At 36.6% G+C, this 24,288-nt stretch overlaps 1 protein-coding gene across 3 annotated transcripts in view; it reads left to right on the plus strand.

Moving 5' to 3' along the window:
• The first annotated feature begins 16,359 nt into the window (after window positions 1-16,359).
• The window catches only part of MARK1 (MAP/microtubule affinity-regulating kinase 1), a 74,160-nt gene continuing 66,231 nt past the window's right edge, over window positions 16,360-24,288 (plus strand). Inside the window, exons 1-3 of one of the 3 annotated variants that reach the window (XM_008575171.1) lie at window positions 16,360-16,439; window positions 20,472-20,675; window positions 22,058-22,111. In XM_008575171.1, the coding sequence (XP_008573393.1) occupies window positions 20,538-20,675; window positions 22,058-22,111 (192 nt within the window). In that variant the 5' untranslated portion in view covers window positions 16,360-16,439; window positions 20,472-20,537. The remainder of the gene's footprint in view (window positions 16,440-20,471; window positions 20,676-22,057; window positions 22,112-24,288) is intronic. The other 2 variants (XM_008575173.1, XM_008575172.1) reach the window with 2 other exon arrangements.

Consider the following 24,288-nt stretch of genomic DNA (forward strand, 5'->3'; position numbering starts at 1 on the left):
TTAGGTTGTTTCTGACTTTTGTATCACAAGTATTTTGTTACAGTGAATATGTCTGACTCGTACATATGTGATTTCACATTCACACATGTAGGAGCTTATTTGTAGGCTAAATTCTTAGAAGTGGAGTTGCTGGCCCTTAGAGTAAATACCTAAGAAGCCTATGATAGAGCAAAGTAAGTATTTGTGTTTTACCTCAGAGGGAAGGAAAAACATATTTAGGATAGCTACTAATTACATGGGTAAGCCTTTTAACATTAAAGGCTTCTTCAGGCGTCTTCAGATACCTGAATGGATGTCTGAAAGCTAGAGTTGCTATTCTAGTCTTTCTCCTTATTTTAAAACAACTTTGATTATGGCTGTTTTTCTGATATAAGAAATATTGAAAGGCTTTTGTTCCATTTTGGTATATGGCAAGGACAATAATTACAGTAGTTTCTGGTCTTGAGCATGTGCCAGGCACTGTGCTAAACGTGTTCTTTTGTATAATCCTCACTAAAAACCCTTTGATATAGAGGTAATATCACCATTTTATAGATGAGTAAACTGAGGCTCACAGAGATAACTTCCTAAGGTCACATAGCAAAGTGACGTAGGCACTGTTTGATCCCAGGTCTATCTAGCTTCAAAGCTTTTCTTTTAATTACCACGTGACCTCTGCTTTTTATCCATTTTTATCTGCCTGGCATGTTTTGGTACATTCTCTTACTTTTAACCTTTATTCTCCATTTGTTTTACATGTGTCTCTGATGGGCAGTGTACAGTTGAATTTACATTCACCCCTCTCACAGTGTAAAAGTCTTTTTCTTTTGAATAGGTTAGTGTAACCCACTTATGCTCACTAATATGATAGATATGCTTAGTTTTGTTAAATTATTTTATTTGAACTTTTTAGTGCTTCTTGATATTGGGATACAGCAGTAAATGAAGCAGATATCTCTGTTCTTGTGAGGGTGGGCCAAGGAGGCGAACACTAATAAACTATAAACAAACGCGGACATAGGGCAGAAGGGGTGTGATATCAAATAGGTCAGAGTGGGCCTCACTGTGAAGATGAGATTTGAGGGAAGACTTGAGGAAGGGGAGGGGTGGGCAAACAGGTATCTGAGAGAGGACCGCTGCAGGCAAAGGGAGAAGCTGGAGCCGATGTCCTGTTGTAGGAATGTGCCAGACAGGTCTGGAGGATGGCAGCAAGACTGGTTTGGCTGGAGCAAGGTGAGTGAGAAGGGGTGTAGTAGCAAATGAGGTCGGAGAGAAAATAGGGGACCCGATTTTGTTGGGCCTACCTTATTAGCCATTACAAGGACTGATATTATTCAGAGTAAAATGGGCATCTGTTGCAGGATTTTTAACAGAAAAGTGTCGTGATATGACATGTGTTTTAAAAGAGATACAGTCTGCTACGTTAAGAATAGACTGGAGAGAGGGAAAAAATGGGGCAGGGTTAGAAACAGGGCATCCTGTTAAGAGACTGATGCAATGAATACCCCAGGTAGTTCAGACTAGCGGGGTAGCAGTAGAGATGGTGAGGGTAGCTGGGTTCTGGATATAAGTTTAAGGTAAAACCTCTAGGATTTCCTGACAGACTGAATGTGGGAGGAGAGAAAGGGAAGGAGGGTTGGAAGGGTCTGAGTTACAGATGACCTCAAGAGTTTTTGGTCTGAACCCCTGGATGGATGGCTCTGCCATTGGTTGAAGTGGAGAAGGCTGTGGTGGAGCAGCTTTCGCGGGGATTGGGAGTTGGGACTTGTTGAGGTTGGGACATGTGGAGGTTGAGATGTCAACAGACATCCAAGGGCAGTGTCAAGATGGATATTACAGTCCAGAGTTCAAGAGAGATTGTTGGAGATAGAACTTTTACAGTTGTCTGCATATGTGTGTTATTTAAAGCTATGAAATTGGATGGGATCACCAAGGGAGTTAGTACTGTGTGGGCAGAGAAGACAGGAATACAAGGTCTGGATTCCTGAGTCCTTCAGTGTTAGGAAGTGGGGGAGAAAGGTAGCAAACGGCAGTTCTGAGAAGGTACGATGAGGCAGGAGGAAGTGTGAAAGCCAAGTAAACAGCATTTAAAGAAGAAAATAAGGGTCAGTGTGTTTCAAAAGATGCTTGTAAGTCAAGATATTTTCCCTCTGTTCTCGTTTCTGGTTTCCATCTCCTTTCTCCCTTTTTTCGTGTTTGAGAAGTAGTCTAGAATAGTGGCTAAGAGCACAAATCTTGCAGCCATACTTCATGCATTTCAATCCTAGCTCTGCTATTTAATAGCTGGCAGAGTGACATTGGGAGCCCCTTTAGGCTGGTCCCTGTGTCCTTTTGAAATAACTTTATTAATAATTGCTAGTTTTCTTGCTTCTGGCATAAGATGTCAAAAGTTTATCTTGTAAATCTCCTGCCCCCAGACCTGGAATTGGCCATTTCTCTAAAGAGGTGCCATTGTTACTGGGTTGTCTGTGTTTCCAGGCCTTTTTTGTGGACGGAGTCAGGAAATAGGCATTTTGATAAAATAAAAAAGCAGAAGTTCATCCTGATATTTCTACTTCAAATTTAATATTTCAGGATTTTTATTTTGATTTTATACTGAAAAATTTTATAACATTATCATATAATTATTTGTTTCTCTTAAATGTATGAGTATATATATACACACATGTATAAAATTTAATTTTGAAATAATATCGCTATTAATAAGAATACTGAATGATATTTAAGAGTTCTTCACCTAAAAATATATTCCACACACATGTATAAAATTTAATTTTGAAATAATAATATCGCTATTAATAAGAATACTGAATGATATTTAAGAGTTCTTCACCTAAAAATATATTCCACTAAGGATATACAGTCAAAATATGATTCTAAGGTCACTTAAAATAATTTTTTTTCCCTTTTGGTTATATCACCAATTTGACGTATAGTTAGTTTCATTTTGTTTTAAATATTTCAAGATTACCTTTTTCGTTAGTTTTTATGTGATTTTTTGAATGTTTAAAACATTTACAGGATTTCCAAACTGAAGCTATATAACAAGGTATATTTAGAGAAGTCTTACTTCCCTCTGTTTCTCAATCCTGTTCCCTCCCTCCCCAGAGGTAATCCTTTTCATTAGTTTTCAGTTTATCTTTTTAGTGTTTCTTTTTGCAGATATAAACAAAATGTGTATATGTGTTGTAGAGAAGGTTTTTCTGAAGTGATTTTTTTCTTTCCCATTTCATGAAGAAAATCTTCCATAGTGATGTTTTTCATCTATTCCTCTCCCCTCCACCCCCCAGTGTTGATGCGTAGGTACCATGTTGGAATCTTTTCCATGTAGTTCATCCTTTGAATGGAGAGTTTTATCTAGACTTGCTGTTTGCTCAAGAATAATGTAGGTGGATTCTCCTTGATTCACCTCCCCAAGAGATAGAAGTAGAACTTGAGCTGACAGTTGGGTATGAGTGTTAATAGGATTATAGTCTCTTTTCTGCTCTTCAGCCTCTGGAGGGAAGAGGTGTGTGATAAGGATAGACACTGGGTAGAAGGTCTCAGATAACCCCAGTTAAGGTGTATTTTCTTAGAACAGTTTCACTAAATGTTAAGGGTCTCGGAGTCGCATTTAGTCCATTGCAGAATGCTCCTTGGATTTTGGCCTTCGTTCCTCCCCAGAATTAGTGGATTTGCCATCCTTTTAGCTAGGAAGTTGAGTTGGAGAAAGGTAATATGATCATGCCACGTGGTTCTTCATGTGGTTCTTCAGGTATCCTGCCTGCTTGCTATTTCTCCTGTGGTCTGTCTATGCACCTGGTTGTCATGCCCCCTAGTTAGGGGTTACCAGTAGTGGCCCTCTAAAATGTTCACTTACTACTTTCTATTTAATTTGAAGTTTGAGGAATGGGGTTGTAGTTGCATTCTTATTATACTGTAGTTTGTTTTTTTCCAACTTTATTAATTTTGGTGGGTCCTAAATAAGGAGTTATTCTACCATTTGCCCCCAAAGCTCTACTTCAAATTTTAATTTTTAAAAACATGTCTCCAACTGTGTTTATAGCAATAAACAACTGAGTTTGGTTCCCAATAATGTGACTAATGATTGGATTGAATTTGCATAAGTTATTCAACCTAACACAATATATGGCACATAGTGGACATTTAATAAATGCTAATTCTCTCTTTCATTTGCCCATTTTCTTTTTCACTGACCGGCAAGGGGATCGCAACCCTCGGTGTTGCGTCCGCACCGCGCTCAGCCAGTGAGCGGGAACCGGTCTCCACATGGGATCCGAACCCCGGCGGGAGCGCCACCACGCTCCCAAGCGGTGCACTCTCCAGTGCGCCACTGGGCCGGCCTTGCCCATTTTCTTAGTTTTTAAAAAATCACTTGTTTCATTACATTGAGTAGTTAATATACATGGAAATTCTGTAGAATTTCTTCTGTCTTATTGTTTTGTCATTCATGGATCACAATTTAATTGTGGTGATTTTCTGGGTATCAGTAGGCTATGTTTCTAAAAAATTCAACCTTTCAGAATAAGTCCAGATATAATTAGGAAAATGTTTCTTTTGTTCCTATTGTACGTCCAGCTGAATTATTGCTTATATGTGAAGTTAAAATAAAAAAAGAATTAGTACTGCAAAGATTCAGAAAGTACATCACCTAACACGCCTATCTGAAAAAATTTTGCAAACTAGAAAAAGTGGATGTAAGAAAGGGAAATGCAGGGATGTAGAAACTATGGTGAATAATGTAACCAGTGAAAATTACGCATAATTAAAAGTAATTTCTAATAATGTGGCTGGGAATTTCATGCAATTCTTTAAAACATTTGTAAAATAGAACAGGCATATGTTTTAAAACAAAAAACTACAAAAATCCCGATGAGTTCTTGGTGATTTTTACAAAACATTCTACTTGTAGCATACCAACCTGCGGTACTTCCATTATTACTAAATCTAGTCATCTATGTCTCTGACTCAACTAGCGGCTTTCTCAGCTAGTCTTGCTATAATTATTTTTATCTCATTGGGTACTTCAGTATATTGGCTCATCAGCTCTCTTTTTTCCTTTATTTCCTTCCCTATCCCACTTAGATTTTATTATCCATCATTTCAGTAACTCGCCAGTAACCTAACTTGCTAACCTCTTTGTTGGTACCCGTTTGACAAACTCTAGTCCAGGACAAACTCATGTATCTGCTTTCTCAGTAACCTGTCTCTGGGCGTTTGAGTCCTGGTGAAGGAAATAACGACTGGACAGGTAAGAGCCACAATAAATTCATGGTCACCAGTCTCAACTAGACTCTCAGCACTGCTCTGCTGCCCTACTAGGCTTCTTTGATTAACTCATTTTTCCAGTCTCTGTAGAGATTATTTCAAATCTTTTCCACTCTCTGCAAACCTCTGTGGACTGTACTCACTCTTAGCAGGTGCCCTTCCCTCCAACCACACAGAGGAAAGTAGGAACCGTCAGACTGGAACTCCCTCAACTTCCCACTACCAAGTATATGCACCTTTCAACATCTAGACCTGATTTCTCTTCCTTTCTACTTGTTACGGGAGAATAGATGTCTTTCTTCCTTAAGGCCAGTCTCTGCATCTGTGCTCTGAACCCTCTTACTTTCCACCTTCCCAGGAACTTTTATCTAGCTTTTCTTTCCCTTGTTTCTTCAATTACTCTTTCTCTTTTTGGTCCTTCCCTTGGCATGTAAACACACTCAAGTCTGTCCCATCTTCAAACAAGCAAGTGAACAATAACCTCCCTCAACTACACCCCTTTTTCTTTCTCAGTTACTATGCTGTTGCCCCCTGTCAAAGCCAGACTGCTTGGGGTGTTATCTGCCCTTGCTGTCCCATTTCCTCATTTCCCACCTTCCCCAGCTCACTGCACCTTGACTTTACCCTTACAAACTTTAAAATAATTACCAGTAGCACAGAAACAAGAGGCGGAGCTTCCAATCACTAGAGAAGAACAAAAGGAACAAAGAAAATTCAATGAATATAGGATAAATAAAGAAAAAAAGAAAAACACTTAAAGTGAAACACAAAACAAAATGCAGCAATAAGTCCAAATGTGTCAGAACTGCAGTGAATGTAACAGGTTAAAGAGTTTAAGCGACTCAGATTACCTGCTTTATCACTTGTCACCCTCAGTGAAATCCGGGTATGTGGTCTTTACCGTGATACAGACCTGAAACAAAATGTGAATGTAACATAAACATTGGAAATAAATATTAGGAAAAGACATATCAGGCAAATCAAAATTAGGAACAGCAGTATTAATATCAAAATAGAATTCAAGATAATAAGCATTACACTGGACAAAAGGGATGGATTATACTTTAAACAGTGCTATCTGTTTAGATTTATGAACAGAATATCATTGGAGTGTAACTGTGTCCTTTACTTCATGACCCAGTATACAGATCTGATTATATAACTGAAACAAAAGTTATGGAGAACAAAACTTATCCTTGTTAAGGGTAATAGTTTACAGTACTCCGTTGTGTTCTGTGTTGGGGGTCCGCAAGATTACCTGCAGGTTTGGTAATTAAGTAGATGGCCTCACAGGACACAGCATGAAGTACTCTCAGATAAGATTTATTATAGCGAAAGGGAAAATCAGCAAAGGGAAGTGCTACATGGGGTAAAGTCCAGAGGAAACCAGGAGCAGGCTTCCAGAGTCCTCTCCCAGTGGAGTCTCACAGGATGCAATTAGTTCCCCCAGCAGCACACAGCAAGCGGGAAGTGTTGTCTACCTGGGAGGCTCACTAGAGACTGAGTGCCCCTGGTTTTTACTGGAGGCTTGTCACATAGGCACCCTCTACCTAGCACACACCAGAATTCCAGACTCCCAGAAGAAAGGCAGATGTTCAGCATAAACCATATTGTTTACACAGTCTAGGCACAGTGAACCACTCTTGTCATTTAGGAAAAGTTTTATAGTAGAGTAGGGAAATATTTACCAGTCATTTCCTTAGGTCAGCCAAGGGCCGAACTTGCAAGGGAAGGAACTATTATTTATCCAATCTTGTGTTGGTGGACTTTGAGGTCGTTTCCAAATGTTAACTCTTACAGGGACATTCACTGCTATACTATTTGTATGTGTCACATATATGTGTGAATAAGTAACTCCAGAAGTGAAATTCATGAGTCTTGGGGGATGTACATTTTCAGTTTTTTTCACAAAATGGTTATGCATTAACATTCTCACTAGTAGTATATCAAATATTACATTACTAAAATTTGCACTAAAATGTTTAATATTGTCAAACTTATAATTTTGGGGTTGGTCTGATAGGGCAAAACATATTATTGAATTAAATTTATATTCGCTAATTACTACTGAGGTTTAACGTGTTTTAAAATGTTTATTCTCATTTATATTCATCAGGAAAATGCCTATTAATATCTAATATTTATTTTTCTATTGTGTTGCTTGTGTTCTTTACACTCTTGACAAACAGCATTACCACCATAATATTCTTTCAAACTTTTTGAGCCTTGCTAATCTTGTACGTCAAAATGGTTTCTCACTATAGTTATCTTAGTTTGTGCAACTTTTTCTATGTTCAAGATTCATTTGTATTTCCTTTTTTTTCTGTGAACTCTCTGTTTATATCTTTTGTCCGTTTTTCTTTAGGGTTTTTCCTAACATTTATTATCAGTCTTCCCATGTAGATATCATTTTAAATAGCATTTGGGTATATTTTTAAAAATTTATTTTGGAAATATCTGTCTTTTAAATGGTGTATAATCTTTTACATTTATTGTGATTATGGATATATTTGGATTTATTTCTGCTATTTATCTACTGTGCCTTTTTTATTCTTAACCTGCTCTGAAATTCTTTTTGCTTTTTGTTGTTTTGGTTGATTTTCTTTATTTGCTTTTTTTTCCCTTCTATTAATTTGGAATTTATATATTCAATTTCTGTACTATCATTGGTGACCCTTCAATTTTAGTGTGCATTTTGAACTTTAAGTCTAAAGTTAATCTCTTTCTTCCTCACAAATGCAAATATTTATTGAATACCTCTTTTGTCAGACACTATTCTAGGCTTTGGGAATAACCCTCAGAAAAGAAATCTCCCAAAAATAAGTAACAAAAAACAAAGAGATGAACAGTAGGGGAGATCTGTGTTAACTGACTTTTAAGTAAGGTTTTTGTAAACTCACACACTTGTGTTTAGATTCCACTAGTCAGAACTTAGTCGTATAGCCACATATAACTTAGAAAACATGGATCCAGTATGGGGATAAGGGAAAGGGATGTCTCAAAATGAAATTTTTGCCATAGGTACAGAGAAAACTAGCAAACTGAAGAAAGTTGATGCAATTATTACCTTCAGGAGAAAATTAAATTGACAAGAATATATTTATCATATGATACAGCAGTTCCATACCTTGACACTTATTCAAGACAAGTGAAAATGTGTGTCCATAGAAATGTTCATGGAAGCTTTATTCAATAATGGTAAAAAAACCCAAAAACTAAAAAGCATCCAACTGGTAGAATAGATAAACAAATTGTGATATATCCATACAGTGGAATAAAAAGGAATGACCAGATGATACATGCAGCAGCATGAATGAATCTCAAAATCATTATGCTAAGTAAAAGAAGCCAGATACAAAAGACTACGTATGGTATGTTCTATGTATAACATTCTAGAAACGGCAGAAGTATCTTGACAAAAAACAGACCTGTGCAGAGGAGGAAATTGACAGCAAAGGAGCACAAGGAACTTTTTGGGATAATGAAAACGTTTTACATCTTAATTGTAGTGTTTCATTACTGTATATGTTTGTCCCAGTTCATTTAATTGTTTATTTAAATTTGGTGATTTTCATTGTATGTTAATTATACCACAATGAAGCTGGCAAAAAGCAAGTTTAATAGGCATCATAATGTTACTACTTGGCTTCTGTGAATTTTTATTTACAAGTCATAATAATGTAAACACAGAATACTTTTTAAGTGGAAATTTGATTATATTACATTAGGAGTATGAGAGAAGGGGAAGGGGGCTTGCTAAAAGATCTTAATCCTAATCAGCCATAGTAGAAAATTGAGAGAATGTCTAAGACTGATGAGTTAGCAATGAAAGCATTTTGTTTAGAAACATCTAACCAAATATTAGAAGGAAAAGCCAGAGGAGAAGGCTCTGGGGAGCAGACGTGAAGTCTGGAAGGGTGGTGCAGGGGCTGATATGTTTTGCAAATAGCCTATTAGAGTTACTTGACATTTTTACCATGTACATAGATGGAAATAATAAAAATTAATTGAAACATTGGGGCAGTGCATTGCTGGAAATAACAATAGAAAGACCAAAAATGAACATTGAATCTAGCTTAGTTGAAGGGGGAACAGAAGCTCTGATATGATGTATGACTTTTCCTGGGAGGGGATGTCTAAACTGAATATGAAAGAATGCGTGAAGAGTTAACCCATTGATTCTCTCAGAATGTAATTGATTCTTAAGGATGTTTCCTGTCTCTTGCAACTTTGAGCTCAAATAAGTAGTGCTTCCAAAAGATATTTTATTGATTTACTTGCATTTTGTAGGTTTATATTCATGTCAGCTGCAGAAAGGTAATACAACTAAATCTTTTTCTCCTGTATATTCTTTTTCTTCTTAAAAGCATTGCAAGGACATTTAGTGTACTGCTCCTATGTTGAATGAAGGTGTTCAATGCGATAGTTTTGTTTCTGTTTTTGTGGATTATCACTCAGTGCTATTCCATGTTTTTCAGATTGAAGTGATAAATTATAATATTTTTCTTGTATAGACTTAACTTTGCCTTCTGATCATATACAATCACTAATATACATGTACAATCACTAATTGTAATGATAATTCTGTAACATGTTTTTGAGTGATGTTGGCTAAAATTTTTTCTAGATTCCTTGGTTCTCTATTAATAAACTATATTGGCCACTTTTCTTCATTAGTATCATACTATTTACATTTCAAAGTCAAACGTGTTTCTGATTCCTAAAAACAGATAGGGAACAAGACCTCTTGTGATATGGAAGTTTGGAAAATTATGCACTCATTCATTAAGGACAGGCAGGATGACAATACTGTGCAGCTTTTTTCTTTGGATTTATGCAGTGCATAGATAGCATGGTAGCTGTTAGAAGGTTTTAATGGCAATTTATTTGAATAGCTTTTTCTTTTTTCCATTGTTAGACTTCATTTTTTGTGTTTTATACTTCTGGAAATAGATATAGTACTGTCTTATCATATCTGTTGGCCTTTAATTGAAATAAACTCTAAAAAATAAAATAAAAATTTTCTATTTGTAATTAAGTTACATTTTGTTGAAGATTTTTAGTCTGCCGATTTTGGGGAACTAAATAAAATGATTATTGGTCAGTTTCCAAAAGGATTTAGGTGGGTACTTTTAAATAAAAGATAGCATATTTAGTGGGTCCATTCATGTAATAGTCACTGTATTGGATGACAAAGAAATGTAAATGAGGCACCGCTTGACGACTTAAAAGCCCACAGTTTCCTAGGAGATAGTCAAAAAAAAAGAAAAAGTGGTTGCGTTGTAAGGTTTTAAGTATTATGTGAAAGTGCTGTAGGAACACATAAGAGGAGAATCGTAGGTCTCCATTCTAGATAAGCATTCTTTTCTAGCTGTTTAAAAGTTTTTGACTCTTAAAGCTACTGTTTTTGCTGACATCACCCACCATTGTACTATTTAAAATGAAAATCCACCCCGAAACACCAAAATGGGTAAAAGAGGGAGGCATTATTGTACAATATCATAATAATAAAGGAAACATACTACATGAGAGAAATATTTCCGACAACTAAACTCAGATTTATTACTTGGATCGTTATGAAATAGGTATTAATTATTACTAATGATATCTTCAGCCATGCTTCTTTCTGTACAAGATGTAGCCGTTCTTTAGGTTGTCCATTGATAAGAAGCCAAAGTTGTCATTCTAAAGAGAACTAAACTAGTATCTGTGTGCAGAGCTTAAGGAATACAGAGAAGGGTTCTTAACTTGGAGTCTTAAGAAATCTGTAACTTTCCTTAATTTGATAGTGTTGTTCAGATTTTCTGTATCCTTATTGTTTTTTCATGTATAGCTGTTTTTTCAACTATTGAGAGAGTGATGTTAAAATCTATGATTATGGTTGTGGATTTGTCTGTTCTGTCAGATTTTGTTCTTTTGTTTTGTCAGATTTTGCTTACTGAAGCTCAGTTATTAGGCACATACATATTTTAGATTGTTATGTTTTCCCGATGAATTGGCCCTTGTATCATTATGAAATCTCTTTTTACCTTTATTTTATTTTGTCTGATATTATTATAATTTCTCCAGCTCTCTAAGTGCTTACAGTTTACATAGTATATCAATTCCCATCATTTTACTTTCAATCTGTTTCTTCATACTGAAAATGCATCTCTTGGAGACAGCATATAGTTGGGTCTTTTTATTTAAAAAATTATTTGACAGTCTCTTTCTTTGAATTGAATTTCTTAAAAATTATCTTATAAATATACAGTATAGTTGATTTTTATGTCCCTTTACCAATTCCTCCTTTTCCTCCCTCCCTCTTGCCCTCCCATCATCATCATATCTGTTCAATTGTCTTACCAAGTTCAAGGAATTGTTGTGATTGTTCTGTCTTCTTCCCTGCCCCCACCCCTGTTTGTTTGTATATTTACTTATTTTTATTAAAGTGCATGTTCCCACAAATAAGTGAGAACATGTGGTGTTTCTCTTTCTGTGCCTGGCTTATTTCACTTAATATAATTTTCTCTAAGTCCATCCATATTGCTGCAAATGGTAGTATTTCGTTGTTGTTTTTTTTTTTTTTTTTAAATAGCAGAGTAATATTCCATTGTGTAGATATGCCACATTTTCCTTATCCACTCATCTGATGATGGGCATTTAGGCTGGTTCCAACTCTTGGCTATTGTAAATAGTGCTGCAATAAACATGGGAGTACAGGTATCCCTTCGACATGATGATTTCCATTCCTCTGGGTATATTCCCAGCAGTGGACTAGGGTCATATGGTAGATCTATTTGTAATTGTTTGAGGAACCTCCATACCATTGTCCATAAAGGCTGCAACATTTTGCAGTCCCACCAACAGTGTAGGAAGGTTCCTTTTTCTTGGCATCCTTGCCAGCATTTGTCATTCTCAGTCTTTTGGATATCAGCCATCCTAACTGGAGTGAGATGGTATCTCAAAATGGTTTTGATTTGCATTTCCCGAGTGCTGAGTGATGTTAAGCATTTTTTCATGTGTCTGTTGGTTGGCTATTTGTGTATCTTTGAGAAATGACTATTCAGCTCCTTTGTCCATTTTTTAATTGGGTTACTTGGTTTTTTACTTAAATTATTTGAATTCCTTGTATATTCTGGTTATTAATCCTTTGTCAGATGTATATTTTGTAAATATTTTCTCCTGCTCTGTTATCTTTTTGCTGTTTCTTTTGCTGTGCAGAAGCTTTTTAGTTTGATATAATCCTATTTGTTTATTTTTCCTTTGGTTGCCTGTGTTTTGGGGGTCATATTCATAAAGTCTGTACCCAATGAATTGAATTTTTAGTCTGTTTTCATTAAAAATAATTATTGATATGTTTGGTTGTAAGTCTATAATTTTGCTCTTTTGGTTTTCTTTTTGTCCCGTCATTTTTTTACTGCTGTTATTATTGATACTGTTTCTCTCTTCTTCCTTTCTTTCCTGCTTTTGAGTTAAACATTTTTTTAGTATTCTATTTCAATTCCTCTCTTAGTATCTCACCTATACCTCTGTATTTTGGGGATGCACTTTTTCAGTGGTCACTCTAGAGATTACAGAAGGCATCATATCTTATTAGAGTCTACATAGAGTTAATGTTGTACCAGTTCAGATCATGTAAGAATCTTGTAATTCCCCTGAACTCTGTGCTTTTGTTTTCACATATGCATATGTCTGCTTATAAGCTCCACAATAGGTTTTTCTTTAAGCAGTCATATATCTTTAAAGGCTTGAGTTAACAACAGATCATCAGAATAACTCCAAAGGCTTTTGCTTCATCTAGAGTCCCTACCTTCAGGTCTAATACGTGACCTAACTTCTTAGGAACAATTGAATATTTAGTCACCAAGCAGGTTTAGTGGCTATCATAAGACCTAACAGTTCACTTTTGATATTAGAATACTTTTTAATAACTTGATAGGGTCTGGTGTAAATGGTATCATGGATGGCACTAACCATAGAGGAGAATGATAAGCCATATCTGTTCATTGTTGGATAATTTGGAGAGTTTATCTTTCAGTTTTTAGTATCTCTTTTGGGGAGTATCACCTTTTTAGGTGTAGCAAGAAGGCATTCACAAAGGAGAAAATTCAAATCCGTTTTGAGAATTAACAGGCTTCCTTATCCTCTGGGATATGTTTGGTCTTTCTTGGTTAGATAATGGGTCTCCTCAACTTGGAATAATGTCAGAACGAACAAGATCAGTAGGTGTTGTGTGTGTGTGTATGTACATCTGGGAAGAGACCATAAATAAATGTAATTTTATTTTGACAACTGATGTTTCAAAGGGAAAAGTAAGTATGAAGTGCTTCTTGTAGCAAGGAATTATTTACAAATTTGTATTCTCTCTAGCCCCGCCCTCTTCCCTGATCTCTCGACTACTAGTTCTAGCTCTTCATTTCATTCAGGTCTTTTTTCAAATGTCACCTCATCTGTGACAAACCTCACTTTCCTCACTTTCCAGTCCCTTACCCTGCCAGATTTCTCTTTTCATACCATTATCTTCCTTCTTTCCTCTCCTACCTCCCTCTGCTAAAATATAAATTTAATGAGGACGGGGACTTTTTCTATTTGCTTTTCTCTCATTCCTCTAGTATATAGGATAGTGCCTTGCACATAGTAGTTCACACTAAATTTTTGTTGATTGAATGAATAAGTGAATCACTGAATAGTGAGGTGGAAAGTGGAGTTCGACAAATATGATGAAGCTTTGGAGTTATTTTGATAATTTGCTGTTAAGACTTTAACTTTATTGTGAGTACCTATGGGAGAGCTGTTCCTACTCAGCTGTTTCTAATTCTGTAAATGACGAGATAGAGTGCTTATTCCTTCTAATACCTGGTTTGACAACAATTGATGGGTAGTGAAAATAATACAGCATGCGAAAAAAAATAACCTATGGGAGAGCTGTTCCTACTCAGCTGTTTCTAATTCTGTAAATGACGAGATAGAGTGCTTATTCCTTTTAATACCTGGTTTGACAACAATTGATGGGTAGTGAAAATAATACAGCATGCGAAAAAAAATATTCCTTGCTTAGAAAAAAACTAAGTATGATATGTCCTTGTGGGAGGATGTGAGTTCAGCAACTAAAATTGGAGCCTGATTTTGAGGTATATTTAACTATGAATACAGCGAGCAAAATTGTTGAAGCTTAGATCATGACTGACTTCTGAGGTGCCAGTTTTTCTTGATTTTATAAACTCTAGTCAGTCGCCCTGCCCTTTTAGTCCCCACACTACTTTCTGACTTTAACGACAAATTCAGAAATAGTTCAATTAAAGAGCCTCAGCCAAAATAAGACACCCAGTAGAGTTTTCCTTTTACTTGCGTTAGCAGTGTAATTCATCCCGGTTTTTAAGAGTCGTGTTACAGAACTCAGATCCAGGCTTTTGATCTATGCACGAAAAGGAAACTTCCCAGGACGAGCTAAAGGGAAGGAGAGGACCGGGGAAACGGGACGCAATAGGGCTTCGTTAGCGCGCAAAGGTCCGCGCCAAGGAGTGTGCGGGCATCTCCGCCGGAGACACCGCCCTCCTGACCCTCTTTCTCTGTCCCGCGTCCCCAGAGTCCCTGAGGGCCGTCCTCTGCCTGTTTTGTTCTTCCTCTTGCGCAGGCGCGGCGGGCCGCGTGCTGACTGTTGGACGGTTAAGCTGTCGCCGGTGCGTTGTGAGTCCATCACTGCCCGGTAACGACCATGGGGTCTGTGTGTGTGGGAGCAGCCTCCCTGCGGTGTGTCCCTATTCTGTCCTGCCTCAGTAGCAACACCATCTTTAGTTCCACAAAATTCCAGTCCTTTGGCTAACTCTTCTTCCAATGTGGTTTAAATAAAATAAGTGCCAGTTTGTTTTTGCTTTTGCTATGTTGCTAGTGTGGCTTTCTCAGGTCAATATTATACTTAAAAGTTGGAAACTTTCTGGGTGATCATTATACTACTTATCAACATTAGAAATAGCATGAAATTATGTACAGTAGTTTTATGTTTATTTTTATTTTTGTCATTTTTTTTAATCCAGGGAAAAGGACATGGAGATGTAAACTCTGTAAAGCCTACAACCCACACCAATATACACGCATGTGCACTCTAATTGATATTTATATAGACCCTGGCATTAACACCGGAAGAGTCAGGGTCAGATGTCCACAATCTCTCTGAGCCATGTTTGTGCTCTGGATAGTGTTGTTGTGAAGATTAAACGAAGTGATGTGTGTAAAGGACTTAATGCAGCTCCTAGCACATAATGAGATAAATGATACTTTTTATTATCATTGTCCTTCAGGTAACTAGGATAGTGCTGTTCTCATATAGGAAAAAAATTGTGAAAACAGAAATCCTAGTCCCAGCCAGATTTTCTCTTGATTTAAAAAGCTTATTTCAGGCAGAAAAAGAGGAACCACCCAGGAATAAATTAGACTGTTAGCTAGAGATGGCTTATCATTAGTAGATTTTCTTACTATCATTAGTAAGATTTCTTTATCATTTGTTTGTTAACTGGTTTGTTCATGCATTCACTTTCTTAGTCATTACCTATTGTTATCCAAGCTGCACCTTCCTTTGCCTTTTAAATCTGGCTTGGTATGGTCCTGTGTGCAGGGATTTATATCTGTAACTGAAACCATTTGGATGCCAATGGTATAAAGCTGTAGTTTTTCCTTTTGGACAATTGAATTTTCATGATGTAGGCCTTTAAAAAAGACATCCAGTCTAATTTACTGTTTCCTTATGTATTTTCCTTCTTTGAACTTCCCAAGCATGTTCTCACCTCAGGATTTTCCTGTTTATTCATTTCACTGCCTGAATGCTCTTCCAGCTCCTTGTCATCTTTTAGGTTCAGCTCCAATGTCATCTATTCCATCTGTTCTATCTAAAGTAGCACTCATTCTACCCCCACCACCCATTACTCTGTTACATGACCTTATTTTATTTCGTTTTTAGCCCTTATTACCAAGTATAATTATTTTATTTTGGCTATTTGCACATTCTTACTTTCTTTCACTAGAATAATAGTTTCATCCTTTAGAATTTTTTCAGCTACCTCTAGACTTCAAAAAGTTCCTTTTCTACTTGAGTTAGCCTGAATTGGTTTCTGTTGCTTGCAGACAAGAAACCTGACTGATACAGAAATTGGTACCAGAAGTGGTTGCAGGCAACAGACACTCAGGGAAATGGGATTGGTTATCTGGCCTAGGAGGTGGGTTATTTTTGTTTCTTTATTTATTTGTGTGGTTTTAATTAACAAACACTTATATAGTGTTTACCATGTACTGTTCTAAGTACCTTTCTATAAATTATCTAATCCTCAGAATGACCTGAGATAGTTCTGAGGTAAAGATATAGACTTTATTATTAACTCCATTTTACAGATAAGGGAACAGTATATAAAGGTTAATAATTTGCCCAAGAATGTATAACTAGTGAGTAGAGGAACTTCATTGCAGTTGTTAAGGGCAGGGAAAATTCTATTGTTATTCAGGAATTGGGTTCTTGTAATCCATGAGATGCAACATTGAAAAACTAATAAAACTCTTACCTGATTATTTGGCTCTGCTGCACATTCAGGGCAAGCTTTAGGGTCATGTTGCCACTCCTTCAGAAAGAATGAAGGAATTCAAGGTCTACTGGAAAGAGTGGACAACTTGAAGAAAGAATGACAGGATTTGAATTTGTATTTTTAGTTAAAGGTGAAAACTAAAACTCATAGACATCCTATAATTGAGCGAACATTTCTTATATCAACAGTCTTAGGTCTGAGGTAGTTTTAAATTTACTGTTTAATCTAGTATGAGCAGAATTCATATTCTTGCCAGGTTTCCTATTTGCGAATTAAGCTATTGATCAGGAGGGAGTGAGATCAGCTATCCCAAACCGTTCTTCAAAGATTCTTTTCAAGGAAATATTGTGCTCCTGAGCAGTGCCATGATAATCCTAGGGAAAGATAAACTTAAAAAAAAGAAAATAGTTGTTTCAGTGGACATCTTATAGTCAAAACTATATAGTATAAAATATGTGCTATGTATTTTTTTTTCCTTTTTGTCTTTTTTACTGGCTGGTAACGGGATCGCAACCCTCAGTGTTGCGCCCATACCGGGGACCGGCAACGGGATCGCAACCCTCAGCGTTGCGCCCACGCCACGCTCAGCCAGTGAGCGGGAACCGGTCACCACATGGGATCCGAACCCTCGGCGGGAGCGCCACCGCGCTCCCAAGCGGCGCACTCTCCAGTGCGCCACCAGGCCGGCCCCTGTGCTATGTATTCTAATTCGTTACTTAAGACTCATATAAATGTCTTCTATATAATTTGGTTGACTCGTGAAATGATCATGTTTAATGTTGAATGCTAGATCTTTTTTTTTTAAAAAAAAAGAAATCAGCCAGAAACAATTTAATCCTGCATCTCAAAATGTGATGTGTTATACCAGTTTTAAAAAAGAAATCAGCCAGAAACAATTTAATCCTGCATCTCAAAATGTGATGTGTTATACCAGGGGTTGGCCAACTACAGTTTATAGGCCCCTGTGTAGAATGTTCTCCAGTATCTTTTGCTGATCCTTCTGTTATACCATACTTGGTGCTGGGGATACAAAATAGTCAAGGATTCTGTTCCTGTACAGCTTAAGATCAAGCTGACTCTATAGCCCTCTTTACCCCCTCACCCCCTGCCCAAGACTTTGCTAGAATCTAAACAGGTCTGATAATAATCTCCTAATTGTTCATAGTGTTTTCCCTTATGTTTACCTTTGAATTTAAAAATAGTGATGGTTATGTGTATCAGCTGCCATTGCTGTGTAACAAATCATCCCAACACTCAGTGGCTTATACCAAGGGCCATTTATTATTCCTTATAAGTCAGAGATTTAATCTGAGGTCAGTTGATTTAATCTGGCTTCAGCTGGGGGTGGCTCTGTCCCATATATTTCTCATCCTCTTCCTAGTATCAGCCTGGGCAAAGTCTCACAGTGATGGCAGAAATTTAAGAGAGTAAGTTGAAACACAACAAGGCCTGTTGAAGTCTAGCTTGGGACTTGCATACCATTACTTCCAACTCATTCTTTTTACCCAAGAAAATCACAGACTGAACCCAAAGATGGCGAAAGGTGTGAAAATATGGGGCTAATAATGCAGTCTAGTGTCAGCATATAGCCTATGACCAGCCTTAGGAGCTGGATTACAACTCACACATTTTAAATCATACTGTTGTTATACACATCAAAGATCTAGAAAGCAAGGAATCATTCCTCAGAAGTCATTCTGTACGAGTACCAGGAGAATGAGGACCCTAAATCCCTTCAATTTAGTTAATATGTATTGAGTGCCTTCTTTGTGCCTACCACTATATTAAATTATGGGGCTTTAGGTATAAAGGTAAAAACAGACTGTGGCCAAATACTTAGAAGATGGTGTGATAGTTCCAGTAGTAGAAACATTTACTGGATATAAGGGTAGCATCCGAAGAACCCTGCTTTGTGAAAAGACATAGAAAGCTTTGTCGAAGAGGAGATATTCACATTAAATCTTGAAGGATGAACAAGTCAGCATTCCCTACAGAGTAAGTTCAGGTAGAGAAGTACTGTTTGTGGGAAGTACCAGAGCAATCTGTTAACACTTAGAAATTGAGTAGGATTAAAATCTCTTCTTTATGCCCAATAGAAAAATAGCTAAGAATCAGTTGAATAACTTTGTATTTACCTCCTTCTTACATTATTTATTGCGGTAGTTCTCAAACCTTGGCATATATCAGAATCACCTAGAGGACTTGTTGAAACCTTGCTGGACCCTACCTCTAGAGTTTCTTATTCAGTAGGTTCGGAACAGGACCAGAGAGTTTGCATTTCTAACAAGTTTCCAGATGATGCTGATAACGCTTTGAGAACTGTTGGTTTATTGAATCCTTCCTATGTATCTGAGGATGTAAAGATTAAAACATCCCTGCCCTAAAGTTGCTTATGGTAAGGTGGTAGAGACAGACAAGTAAGTGTATAATGATAGTATAATGGAGTGGGTGCTGCGGTATACAGAAGTACAGGTTGCCATGAGAATTCACCAAAGGGGCATCTAACTTAGAATAAGGCCAGAGGCTGCAGGTGTTCGTAGACTCAGAGAAAACCCTTAATCCTGAGCTGAGTTTAAAAAATATATATCATAAAAAATCAGAAAGTAATAATAAATAGAAAAATGACCTTGAGTCATGCTTTGCACAAGGCTGGCAAGAGGATTCCTCTTTAATGTTGCCTTTAGGAAATTTCTGATAAAAATTTTTTAGACAAGCTTTTACTCATATAGGTAGTACAACATAAGTCTGAATTAGTGACTTTGCAAATAAAAGATATCCCTTCCTTTGCTAATTTGTTCTACGTATCTTCAGCTATTTTTTACGAAGCCACAGAAAGATGTGTTTATCATGTGTGATTCTATTTTTTTCACAAAAATACTAGACATTTTACGTATGTCAGAATGCCAACAAAACTAGACAAAAGCAGGAATAATCAGAGCTAGTGAAACCGAATTGGTTAAGCAGCTTGACCTGGGAATCCAGGTTGTAGCCCACAGGTGAACAGGATCAGCTGTCCATTGCAATTGTAGGCTAGCATGAAACTATGAGAAAGAGTGACATCTTTGCCTCAGGAGCAGCACTAAGAAAGAATGCAACGAATATTAGGCAGGGCTGTAGATAGCTCTCATTTGGGCATAGTAAACTGGGTAAGGGGGTTGGGCAGGAATTGAGTAGAGGTATACTTGAAGCAGGCATCTGATAGGTCAGTTGCTCAAGTTATATGACTAGCAAATGGGAGTGAGAACATCACAAGTGGCTGGGCCAATTTGGAGAAACAGAACTGTGTTCTTTGCTTGTCTTGGCAATAAAGACGTTCTTCCCTTTTAATGAAGCACTCCCAGACTATGCTGTTATCTCAATCTAAAGGGTTATTACCCTTCCAGGAATAATGGTCTGTGAGGCTTCTGGCTATCTATCCATTTATATTTTTTTAATCAAAAGCATATACCTAAAGCTATGTAGAACATTTCATTTTAAATAGTTATACTCCCTCTGGTAAAGGGAGCCAAAGTTAAGAAGAAATTATAAATAGAATGCTAAAGCTTTAAAATTGCCTAGTGCAATGTATTTTCATCGAAGGTGAATTTTTAATGAAAATTATTTGTAGTCTTTTAAATTGTCCTTTTCTAATATAATTTAATTAATAATGAAATCTTATGACCTTTTTCTCAGCATACATCTGTGGATGGATATACTGAACCACACATCCAGCCTACCAAATCAAGTAGCAGACAGAACATGCCCCGGTGTCGAAACTCCATTACGTCAGCAACAGATGATCAGCCTCACATTGGAAATTACCGATTACAAAAAACAATAGGGAAGGGAAATTTTGCCAAAGTGAAATTGGCAAGACATGTTCTAACTGGTAGAGAGGTAAGTTTTCACAATGCCTTTTAATATTTGCCCTGACCTCTCCAGAGTCTTGTTAAAAGCTTTCCTATAGCTGATGTGGGGGAATAAATGACAGTTGTAATTCGGTAAACACTGGGATATGTGTGAATGGAACATTAGTAGATAGAGCTACAGCATGGCTTAAAAAGTTGACATTTTAACATTTAGAAAAAAGAATCATGCCTGCATATTAGCATCTCTTATAAACCAGGTATGCTGCAGCTGAGCTCTCCTCAGGCTTCTGTTTTTCATTATATGGTTTCTGTTTACTGTTGCTACTCAATCCCAGGAGCAAGGCTAAGAAAATAAGTTCTTATTAATTACTACTTAAGATAAGTTAGGTGTAAATACATAGAAAGTCACCCACCAATTTTTATCCATTTAAGAGACCACATTGAACAAGTATTACTATACAGGTAGTTTTCAAAGGTCATCAGAGAGTTGGATATGTTTTAGATTATGTGGATTTATATAGCAACCATTTATATATTTGCAAATACTTGCATTGTACAAGTATATGTTTGCCTGCATGCTGGGGGTAAAGACTTTATTTAAATAGTTAAACATGTAACATTTTATATTACAACATAATGTTTACTGGATCTAGTTTGGACATTATTAAAAAAAAAAACTCAACCATGGGCCGGCCCTGTGGTGCACTCGGGAGAGTGCAGCGCTTGGGAGCACGGTGGCGCTTCCACTGCAGGTTCGGATCCTATATAGGGATGGCCGGTGCGCTCTCTGGCTGAGCGCGGTGCGGGCGACACCAAGCCAAGGGTTGCGATCCCCTTACCGGTCACAAAAAAGACAAAAAAAAAAACCAAAACCACTCAACCGTAAAGTGTTTTTAATAAATTTTCACCTTGCTCTATGCATAATATTATCATTCCCATTGAATTTAGTCCTTTCTTTCCATTCTGATCTCAGAAACTGTTCAGATACACTCTATGCTAGGCAGACCCTTAGAGGATATTCAAATTCATTTTGTCCATTTGCTAAAAGTAAGCTTGGATATCTAATCTCCCTACCCACATAATGATTTTATTCACGTAATAATTGTTTGTCAAGATCATGAGTATAAGATTAAGATACATGATGATTTTTACTTTAGAAAGGGGAAGCTTGGAAGAAATAACAGAGGCTTAATTTCATTGACTCAGGATCAAATCGATTAAAAAGACTTGGGTCAATGGAGTATATTCTAAGGCTGCCAAATTATTAAAACTTTACGATTCAATTATGTGAACACTCAAACAGAGCTAAATTATATCTAGTTAGGAATGAAACAAATGATGTTTTCTTCATAAGTTTTTACTCATTAAAATATGTATTCTCAAATATAGTTTAATGATTCTCTTTTTTAGGTTGCTGTGAAAATAATAGACAAAACTCAGCTAAATCCTACCAGTCTACAAAAGGTATTTAATAAGTTTAAAAATAAGTAATTATACTGTAAGTTTATTATTAATATATGATGTTCTGTAAAGTCAGTCATCCTAAATTTTCTATTAAAGTACAATATTATATTCATCAGTATAGAAGAAAAGACATGATATAAAATATAATGCTTATAATTTATTAAGTAGTTGCTCAAAAAATATCTACTACTTAAGTGCATGTACCACACGAGAGAAATTCATCTTTTAATTCAGTAAAATAAAACTGTGTATCAAATATGTTGAAGTATTTTCAACATAGTATTAGTTGAAAATCTAGTTATGAGTTCATATTGTGCGCCGGCAGGCCTCTTGTGTTGCTCCACTTGCTCTCCGCCTCCCTCCGCAAGAGCTGGTGTTTGGTGAGACTCACGGTGAAAGGTACGGGTGTCTCTTCAGAGGGCGAAAGTATAAACAGCACGAGGAGAGAAGAAAGCAGTTAGGGTGGGGATTGCCTTGGTAAACTGAAGCTGTCTTATGTTACTTCACTAATTACTTAATTGGGGAAACTTTCTCACATACACATTTTAGTACTTTCAAAATGAAGCAAATATTTTAACATTTATGCCATATTCTAAGTTTGTATATAGTGAGATAATATATATGGTGATTTTTATTAGAGTGTAATTGGATCATAGTCACATATATAAATGTGACATAAATGATGTTGGATTCCTAAAGCAGAGATAATCTTAAAAGAAATTTTTAGTATGGTGTGTTGAACTATACCTGCTGTGATTCTAACATTAGATTAAAAGTTTGGGTTTGTGATAGCAAAACTTTCTTTCCATTTGGTTCAGTGCCAGGTAATGCAGTTTATTTTCATATATTTCTCCTTAAAGATCTGTCATTGTACTTACCTGAGATTCCTTTTAAATTTGACAACCAGTATGACTTTTCATAGCACTGATATTTCTGCTCAGTGAGAACACGAAAAGTTTGCTGGATTCTTCTTTTCTGTGAATGTGAGATACACCATGGGTCTCTTCTGGGAAGAAATCTCTTCATCTAGCACCGTTCTTTTAGCGAAGCATGATGCATTTGTGTGAGTGACAAAAGGCGTCCTCCCTGGGCTGTCGATTACCCGAAGATGCCATTTTCTACCAGGGTAGAGCCACAGTGGGACAGATTTTTGTCCACCCCCATGCTGGGAACCCTTTTAAAACGCACAAATTGTGTATCTGAATACAGTGGCCCTGTCCATGGCCCACATGGCTTTTCACTTTCCTGGATTAAGCTGTGGATTACTTTGATAAATTGAGTGATTTTAAGTGGCATTAGAACTATTTAGGCCTGTTGTGCTAGCTGGGATACACAGTAATGTGACCTGCACTTTGTCCTTCCCAAGAGGGCCCAGAGAAGGTTGTGTAACCAAAGTTATGCTCGTTGAACCATGTGAACATGAAACCGAATGTTGCTTAATTTATCTGAATAACTAAAAATTGTAATTGTTGATGACAAGTAATTTCTCTTACAAATTTTGCTAATTTTGCTGATAGTGTTCCTTTTCCAAACAGACATATTAAGAATGGTACAATTTTGTTCTCTTTAAACTATGAAAATAAAAACAAAGGAAAGATTAAGATTCACTAAATGTAGCCAGCACACAGTGTATGTTGTCAGTTTTAAAATAATTTGCTTTTATGTTCATAGACTTGCTTTCCGTTAAAAGTTTTGGGTAAAAAAAAAAAAAACAGATCAAGGCTTGCTTAGTTCTCATGTGTTATAGAACATTCAACATTTAGCCTTAGGCATTTGGCCAGCAGAATCTCATAGTCAGTCAAATCTAAAAAATAAACAGTGGAATGAAAAACAATCTGTTTTCCCTAGTGTTAGCAGTTAAGTCCTATGGGTAAAAATAGTAAAATATGCCTTCATGTCTTACGTGTTAATTAAAAGACAGATGATAGCACATTTCTATGAAATAAGAATTCATTCTAATCTCACCTACAGAAATTACTGGTTAAATCTTGTTCTGGTTTGATCTGATTTTAAGCTCATCCCCCTCCTTTATCAACTCTTTTCTGTATAAGGTAATTACAGGAAATATTGCCTTCCTTTGCAAATGCCATTGATAGATAAAAGAATCTAAATTTGATATGCCAACTGTTTAAAACTTTTAAAATATAAAGTTCTTAATAACAGTTTGGTTTTTGTAA

Source organism: Galeopterus variegatus, unplaced genomic scaffold, assembly GCF_000696425.1.
Source record: "Galeopterus variegatus unplaced genomic scaffold, G_variegatus-3.0.2 Scaffold1150, whole genome shotgun sequence".
In the NCBI taxonomy this organism is placed as follows: domain Eukaryota; kingdom Metazoa; phylum Chordata; class Mammalia; order Dermoptera; family Cynocephalidae; genus Galeopterus; species Galeopterus variegatus.